Source organism: Danio rerio, chromosome 20 (genome assembly GCF_052040795.2).
Source record: "Danio rerio strain M-AB ecotype USA chromosome 20, GRCz13ab, whole genome shotgun sequence".
NCBI classification, from domain to species: Eukaryota; Metazoa; Chordata; class Actinopteri; order Cypriniformes; family Danionidae; genus Danio; species Danio rerio.
Window position 1 is genome coordinate 1896654 of NC_141040.1, and position 8347 is coordinate 1905000.

General features: G+C 49.6%; 2 protein-coding genes across 9 annotated transcripts in view; one reads left to right on the forward strand and one right to left on the reverse strand.

The window, feature by feature from the left end:
* Positions 1-8347, forward strand: part of lama2 (laminin, alpha 2) — a 262814-nt gene that overhangs the window by 40855 nt on the left and 213612 nt on the right. For all 8 annotated transcript variants that reach the window (XR_015945529.1, XM_087296269.1, XM_087296270.1 and 5 more), the window contains 1 exon segment: positions 6277-6389. Coding sequence is in view for 7 of the 8 variants with exons in the window: in XM_087296269.1 (XP_087152395.1) it covers positions 6277-6389 (113 nt within the window). In the remaining variant the exon portion in view is untranslated.
* Positions 1335-5051, reverse strand: LOC147839005 (uncharacterized). Its single transcript, XM_087299017.1, has 2 exons — positions 3586-5051; positions 1335-3494 (listed from the first exon to the last, which is right to left on the reverse strand). The coding sequence occupies exons 1-2, from the start codon at positions 4411-4413 to the stop codon at positions 2340-2342; spliced, it is 1983 nt and encodes a 660-aa protein (XP_087155143.1). The 5' UTR covers positions 4414-5051; the 3' UTR covers positions 1335-2339.

The following is an 8347-nucleotide window of genomic DNA, read 5'->3' on the forward strand; positions in this document are numbered from 1 at the left end:
TGGGTTATTTTAACCCACTTTTTTACTAAAATATGGATAAACCCGACTTGTGTTAAAGTTGTAAATTTAATCAAGTTAAAACATTTCAATTTATGGTTGCAATCCAAAAATTTAAAATATGGACAAACCAAATGTTGGATTAATAGTTTCAATAAAATTAAAATTTTCCCCCCAATTTGGGTTTAAATAACCCAAGTGTTTGGTCCACTAGGATAAACTATATTAAATAAATAAATCTTCTATAACTCTGTTTCATTTAATGTTTAAAAATATTAAAAATTTTCATTATTTTTATAATTTTATTATTTAAAACATTATTACTTGAGTAAAAAGCTGGGTTATTTTAACCCCTTTTTAAGTAAAATATGAACAAACCTGACTGTTGTGTTAAAGTTACCCAAAAGAGTTGACAGCATAACATTGTAAGGGAACTTGCTGCAAGGCTTTTTGAGTATACTCATTGTAATTGTTGACCAAATATGGTCAAACCCAATACTGGATTATTAGTTTAAATTGAGTTACGTTTTTAACCCAGTGGTTGGGTTTGTCTATATTTGACCCAATGTTGGGTTAAAATTAACCAGGCATCTTTTATATAGAGATTTTCATTTTTGTGTCACTTTCTGATTTGCTTTTTGTTGTTGAACATGAGCCCGAGATGTTCTGTGCGTTCGATTCCGACACATTCATCAAAGCAGCTCTTTCAGGTGTTGAGCGTTTTATTTATTTTTAATGTGTACAAGTCATTTCAAAGGTCTTAATAAAGCATGGGTGCTGAGACACTTGAGTTCAGCTGTCAACAGAGGAGCGACACACATACTCACATTAATGAGTCACACACACACACACACACAGACACAGAGCGCTGCACCCGAGAGTCACCCACACACTCCGAGCCAGAGAGTGATTAATATAACATGTAATTAGAGAAAATTAGAGAAAGAGAGAGAGCGATGTGACTTAACCAGCGGGGGAGTTCTTTTAAATGAAACCTAGATCTCGCTCATAAATTAGCAAAGAATATATGCAGTCAAATAAATGATTAAGTGGACAACTTTAATCATCTTTGCTTGATTAAGAATCCGCCTGTAAAGAAGGATTGGAGTTTAGAACTCGTCTAGTTTGCTTTCATACACTTTTGAGTATTCGAGCGCTTATAAAACTCATCCCTCATTAGAGCAGATAGCTTTATTTCAAAAGACGCTTGTTTTATTCAGCCGGCGAAGGTGAAAGCCGGCAGAGACAGGTTATTAGGCGCCGTCGTTGTTTAATACGAGATGTTCTAGTGCTTTTATGAAGGACTCAAGCCAGGGGGAATCAAATCTCACTGTCACGGTCGGTGAGGGAAAAAAAAGGAGTGCAGACCCAATTGCAGAAAAATGAAGGAATATTTATTATAAACTACAAATAAAAATAAAAGGCAAAACAAAACTACCCCAAAGGGGAAAACATTAATAAAAAGGCAAAAACAAACTTGACAGGGCTGGCAGGACAAAACAGGACTGGAGACAACAAGACAGAGTAATATCGACGACGAACTGACAATGGACTGAAAACATGAGGGGGATTATAAAGCAAAAAAGTAAATTGAAACACCGGTGAACACAATTAACTAAATATGGGTTAACAAGGAGGGTGGGACTAGACAATAGACGGGAGAGCGCATGACACAGAGAGACAATACAAGCCATGCGCTCACATAACACAACACTGAAGCACACGACAAAAGCACGTGACCAATGTAAACACCGAGCCATGTGCTTTGACAAAAGACGCAAGACACGAGCACACGATGAATGAAAACACTCACCATGCGCTCACATATGCAGCATGCATGCTTCATCCCAGCGCCGACCAAAACCGAAACCAACAAGACTGAGACGCTGGGAATGAAACACCATGCTGCTGACAGACAAAAACACAAACACGAGTACAAGAGCGCACGCGTCTGAGGGACGCAGAGCGCGCGCGCGGCCGCGTCAAGCAGGAGCGCGCACACTCTACGTACACCCACGACGGCGCGCTCACACAGAGACAGAAACAGGACCAGACATGAGAAGTGTCAGAGCTCTGCCACCAAAACAAGAATTTTCAAGACCAAAGTGGCAGAACCCTGACACTAGCCCCCCCCAAAAGGGACGCCACCTGGCGTCCCTAAAGGGAACATCCAACAAGGTACAAGACAGACAAGAAACACTACAAGACAACAAAACAGGCAACATCAGACACAAGACAGGGGGGTGAACAGGCAAGACGACATGAAGGGGGGGAGGGAGGGAAGCCAAGCCGGACTCAACAAGACAAACAAGGGAGGGATGGGAGGGCAAGACCAGGGAGGATCAGGAGGGACAGTCCAGGGTGGATTCAGTGGGTCGGGGGCCCCGGCAGGGAGCCAGGGTGGAGCCGGAGGGTCCTTCCAGGATGCAGGGAGGGAACACCAGGGAGGAGCAGGAGGGACGACCCAGGGAGAGTCTATCAGGGGAGACAAGGCAGGAGGTCGGTGGGGAGCCGGCTGGGCTGGAGGCCTGTGGGGAGCCGGCAGGGCTGGAGACCAGAGGGGAGCCGGCAGGGCTGGAGACCAGAGGGGAGCCGGCAGGGCAGGAGACCAGAGGGGAGCCGGCAGGGCAGGAGACCAGAGGGGAGCCGGCAGGGCAGGAGACCAGAGGGGAGCCGGCAGGGCAGGAGACCAGAGGGGAGCCGGCAGGGCTGGAGACCAGAGGGGAGCCGGCAGGGCAGGAGACCAGAGGGGAGCCGGCAGGGCTGGAGACCAGAGGGGAGCCGGCAGGGCTGGAGACCAGAGGGGAGCCGGCAGGGCTGGAGACCAGAGGGGAGCCGGCAGGGCAAGGCGCCGGGCTGGGACCGGCAGGGCGAGACGTCTGGGTGGCGCCGGCAGGGCAGGGAGCCGAGCTGGGGCCGGCTGGGCAAGGAGCCGGGCTGGGGCCGGCTGGGCGAGACGTCTGGGTGGCGCCGGCAGGGCGAGACGACTGGGTGGCGCCGGCAGGGCAAGGAGCCGGGCTGGGGCCGGCTGGGCAAGACGTCTGGGTGGCGCCGGTAGGGCAAGACGTCTGGGTGGCGCCGGCAGGGCAAGGAGCCGGGCTGGGGCCGGCTGGGCAAGACGTCTGGGTGGCGCCGGCAGGGCAAGGAGCCGGGCTGGCGCCGGCAGGGCTAGACGTCTGGGTGAAGCCGGCTGGGCAAGACGTCCGGGTGGCGCCGGCAGGGCAAGGAGCCGGGCTGGGGCCGGCTGGGCAAGATGTCTGGGTGGTGCCGGCAGGGCAGGGCAAGGAGCCGGGCTGGGGCCGGCAGGGCAAGACGTCTGGGTGGTGCCGGCAGGGTAAGGAGCCGGGCTGGGGCCGGCTGGGAAAGACGTCTGGGTGGTGCCGGCAGGGCAAGGAGCCGGGCTGGGGCCGGCAGGGCAAGACGTCTGGGTGATGCCGGCAGGGCAAGGAGCCGGACTGGGACCGGCACTGAGGGGCGCTCAGGGGCTGGAGCCGACACTGGAGGGCGCTCAGGGGCTGGAGCCGACACTGGAGGGCGCTCAGGGGCTGGAGCCGACACTGGAGGGCGCTCAGGGGCTGGAGCCGACACTGGAGGGCGCTCAGGGGCTGGAGCCGACACTGGAGGGCGCTCAGGGGCTGGAGCCGACACTGGAGGGCGCTCAGGGGCTGGAGCCGACACTGGAGGGCGCTCAGGGGCTGGAGCCGACACTGGAGGGCGCTCAGGGGCTGGAGCCGACACTGGAGGGCGCTCAGGGGCTGGAGCCGACACTGGAGGGCGCTCAGGGGCTGGAGCCGACACTGGAGGGCGCTCTGGGGCTGGAGCCGTTGTGGTGGAGGAGCCCTTTCTCCTCCGACGCTTCCTTGGTCTGGGTGGCGGGAAGCTGGCCACCTCTTCAGACACTGCAGTATACTCCACTGCCTGCAGGACTGATGCAGTGTCTGTTGCGGGTGCTTCACTGGGTGATGCTGCAGCCAGGGTTGTAGCTGGGTGGGCTGCAGCAGGTTCCGTCACCAATAGAGGGGTAACAATAGAGGAAGACCTGTTCCTCCTCCTCCTCAGTTTCCTCTTCTCTGTGGGAGGCAGCAGTGAGCTGGGTTCAGGTTGGTCTGTTGGTGGAAGAACAGAGCAGATTCTCTCCTGACGACATTCATGGGCAACTTGATTAACCATATGGTCCACAAACTGTTTGTACGAGTAGCCCACCAATCTCTGTATCTGCAGAGGATAGAGGGGTTTATCAAGAGCGAAGTTCAGGAGATTCAAAAGAGCCCAGTCATTGAACCCAAGCCCCTCTGCTGCCATACGGAACCTCTCCGCAAACTCCTTTAGCTCAGAGCCATGTTGCCGCAGCGCATGCAGACGGAGAAGCTGTGGCATGTGGCTGAGGAAGGAGTCATCTTTCTGCTGGGTCCTCATTTTGGTCAGTTCGTACTGTCACGGTCGGTGAGGGAAAAAAAAGGAGTGCAGACCCAATTGCAGAAAAATGAAGGAATATTTATTATAAACTACAAATAAAAATAAAAGGCAAAACAAAACTACCCCAAAGAGGAAAACATTAATAAAAAGGCAAAAACAAACTTGACAGGGCTGGCAGGACAAAACAGGACTGGAGACAACAAGACAGAGTAATATCGACGACGAACTGACAATGGACTGAAAACATGAGGGGGATTATAAAGCAAAAAAGTAAATTGAAACACCGGTGAACACAATTAACTAAATATGGGTTAACAAGGAGGGTGGGACTAGACAATAGACGGGAGAGCGCATGACACAGAGAGACAATACAAGCCATGCGCTCACATAACACAACACTGAAGCACACGACAAAAGCACGTGACCAATGTAAACACCGAGCCATGTGCTTTGACAAAAGACGCAAGACACGAGCACACGATGAATGAAAACACTCACCATGCGCTCACATATGCAGCATGCATGCTTCATCCCAGCGCCGACCAAAACCGAAACCAACAAGACTGAGACGCTGGGAATGAAACACCATGCTGCTGACAGACGAAAACACAAACACGAGTACAAGAGCGCACGCGTCTGAGGGACGCAGAGCGCGCGCGCGGCCGCGTCAAGCAGGAGCGCGCACACTCTACGTACACCCACGACGGCGCGCTCACACAGAGACAGAAACAGGACCAGACATGAGAAGTGTCAGAGCTCTGCCACCAAAACAAGAATTTTCAAGACCAAAGTGGCAGAACCCTGACACTCACAGGATCTGCGCAGTTGATGCTCCTCAGCGGTCCAAAAGCACCACTTATTCAAATGAAATTAAGCTTACATTCAGATAGGAGAGCGTTAACTACTCTTAAAGGCTGATTTTTTGGCAGAAAGATCTGCTATTTTCACGATGGGTCTCTTCTGGAGTAGATCATTTGATGAGCTCTTCCTTATCAGACGCTGTGATTTATTCATTTTCACTCAGACTGTCTCACAGAGTTCAGTTTAGACGAGTGTGATTGCATCATTAGCTATTTAACTTCAAAATGATGTTTTCTTGGTCTGCGTGCTAGAACATCTAAACATGGTATATAAGCCGTGGGAGAGAGGTTCATATTTCATGCCAGGTTATTAGCGTTATGTTTACAGATAGCATATCTTTAATGTTTACAACCTCTACTTCCAATGAAGAAATGAAATTTAACAGGCATCACCTTGACCAAATCACAGTGACAAGTATTTTCTTAAAGGGTAACAAAAAAGATTTTTTTAATGATTAGGCTTTTAACTATTTAACCACTAATAAAGTTATCTGATATTAGGTCTGCAACACGGATAGCTATTAAATAAAAATCTTCAAATGCTGAATGTCTTAACACTAGTGTACTAGACTGTGTGCTGGGCTACCTTGCTGAATGGCGTAACTATAGATTACTAGAATGTATGTGTCTGAGCTACATTGCTGAAAGGCGTATCTCTAGATTTCTGTATTATGTGTGTCTGGGCTACTTTGCCGAATGGCATAACTCTAGAGTACTAGACTATGTGTGCCTGGGCTACCTTGCCGAATGGCATATCTCCAGTTTTCTACACTATGTGTGCCTGGGCTACCTTGCCGAATGGCGTAACTATAGATTACTTGACTATATGTGCCTGGGCTACTTTGCCGAATGGCATAACTCTAGAGTACTAGACTATGTGTGCCTGGGCTACCTTGCCGAAGGCATAACTGTAGAGTATAGACTATATGTGTCTGGGCTACCTTGTCGAATGGCTTAACTTTAGTTTTCTAGACTGCTGACTGTGCCTTTTGTGTGTGTGTAGAGCGGCATCCTATTGAGTTCGCCATCGATGGCACAAACAGATGGTGGCAGAGCCCAAGCATCATGAACGGGATGGACTTGCATCACGTCACTGTCACTCTGGACCTGCAGCAGGTAAAACCACAAAACCTTCAACCTACAGTGGAATCATTCACACCAACAGACTGACCATTTTGTGTATTTTTAAATCTCTGGAATACCTTGCTCGAATGACAAAATTCTAGTGTACTAGACTATGTGTGTCTGGGTTACCTTGCAGAATAGCTCAACTCTAGTGTTCTAGGCTATGTGAGTCTGGGTCACCTTGCCGTATGGCGTAACTTTAGGGTACTAGGCTGTGTGTCTAAGTTTCCTTGCAGAGTGGCTAACTCTAGTGTTCTTGGTTATGTGTGCCTGGGCTACCTTGCCCAGTGGCGTAACACTAGTGTACTAGACTTTATGTATCCAAGTTACCTCGCTGAATAGCTTACCTCTATTGTTCTAGGCTATGTGTACCTGGGCTACCTTGCCGAATGGGGTAACTCTAGTGTACTTGCCTATGTGTTTCTGGGTTACCTTGCAGAATGTCCTAACTCTACTCTTCTAGGCTATGTGTGCCTGGGCTACCTTGCAGAATGACTTAATTCTAGTGTACTTGCCTATGTGTGCCTGGGCTACCTTGCCAAATGGCATAACTCTAGTGTACTAAACTGTGCACCCTATATCATTCATACAGACTTTACACTTACCACATCAACAGACTGACCATCTTATGTATTGTTAAAAGCTCTGGGATACCTTGCCGAAGGACTTAACTGTACTTGACTAGACTATGCGTGTTTGGGTTACCTCGCAGAATGGCTTGGCTCTAGTGCTCTAGGCTATGTGTGCCTAGGCTACCTTGCCGATTGGCGTAACTCTAGGGTACTAGACTATGTGTGTCTGGGTACCTTGCAGAATGGCTAGTTTCCTAGGCTATCCGTACCTGGGCTACCTTGCCGAATGACATAACTCTAGTGTACTAGACTATGTCTGCCTGGGCTACCTTGCCGAATGGCTTAACGCTTGTGGACTAGACTGTGCACACTACACCATTGACACAGACTCTACGCTCATCACATTAACAGACTGACCATCTTGTCTATCTGGCATACCTTGCCAAAGGACTTAACTTTAGTGTACTAGACTATGTGTGTCTGGGTTACCTCACAGAATGGCTTAACTCTAGTCTACTAGACTACGTGTGTCTGGGTTACCTTGCTGAATGGCTTAACGGTAGTTTATTAGACTGTGTGCGACCTTCCGCATGGGAGTCGGTTGCTCTACCAAGGAGGCTAGAGACCTTTAGCGCCTGTCGCAAAAGCACCTTTAGAGGTCAGGGGAGTGTGGTTTACCTGCACAGCACATACTAACTGGCCTCTGTTACATGTACACCCAGGGCCAGCGCGTCCATAGAGGCAACCAAGGTGGCCGCTTAGGGCGGCAAAATAGAGAGGGTGGTGTCTCCGACACTACCCTCACCACGTGCGCCCTCAGTTTTATCCGCATCTAGTGCGGTAGAATAGAGAGGGCGGCGTCCCCGACAATACCCTCACCACCCGCGCCCTCAATTATATCCAAGCCTAGGATGGCAGAATAGCAAGGGCAGCGTCCACGACGCCAAACCCTCAACCGCCCCATTCCCCCGAAACCCCCCCCCTTTTTTTTTTACTTTAGGGTTGCGGGTGGCGTGACCATCCTTTGCCTAGAGCTGCAGTTCAGCTTGCTCCAGCCCTGTGTGCACCCTACATCATTCACACAGACTTTATGCACATCACACCAATTCATACCATTCAGTAGGGGGAAAATACACAAAGTTAGCAAAAACTCACCAAGAGAGAACATTGCTCTGTTTATTTTAAGCATGTTGATGTTCTGCTGTCTGCTGTTTTAAATGCTTGACTTCCTTAAAGCAGGTTTGACTCTGATTGGTTATTTTGGTTGTTTACCATCTGAAAAAAAGTAGTGATAATAACAATATTGATCCCCTGTGACATATTCATAACAGTTTAAATGTAGACCAGGGGGTCTCAACCCTGGGCCTTTCTTTACAT

Coding starts and splice junctions, on each gene's coding strand:
- LOC147839005 (XM_087299017.1), bottom strand. CDS start 4,413: ATGAGGACCCAGCAGAAAGATGACTCCTTCCTCAGCCACATGCCACAG. Junction 3,495..3,585: donor CAGCCCCTGAGCGCCCTCCA/GTGTCGGCTCCA, acceptor AGCGCCCTCCAG/TGTCGGCTCCAGCCCCTGAG.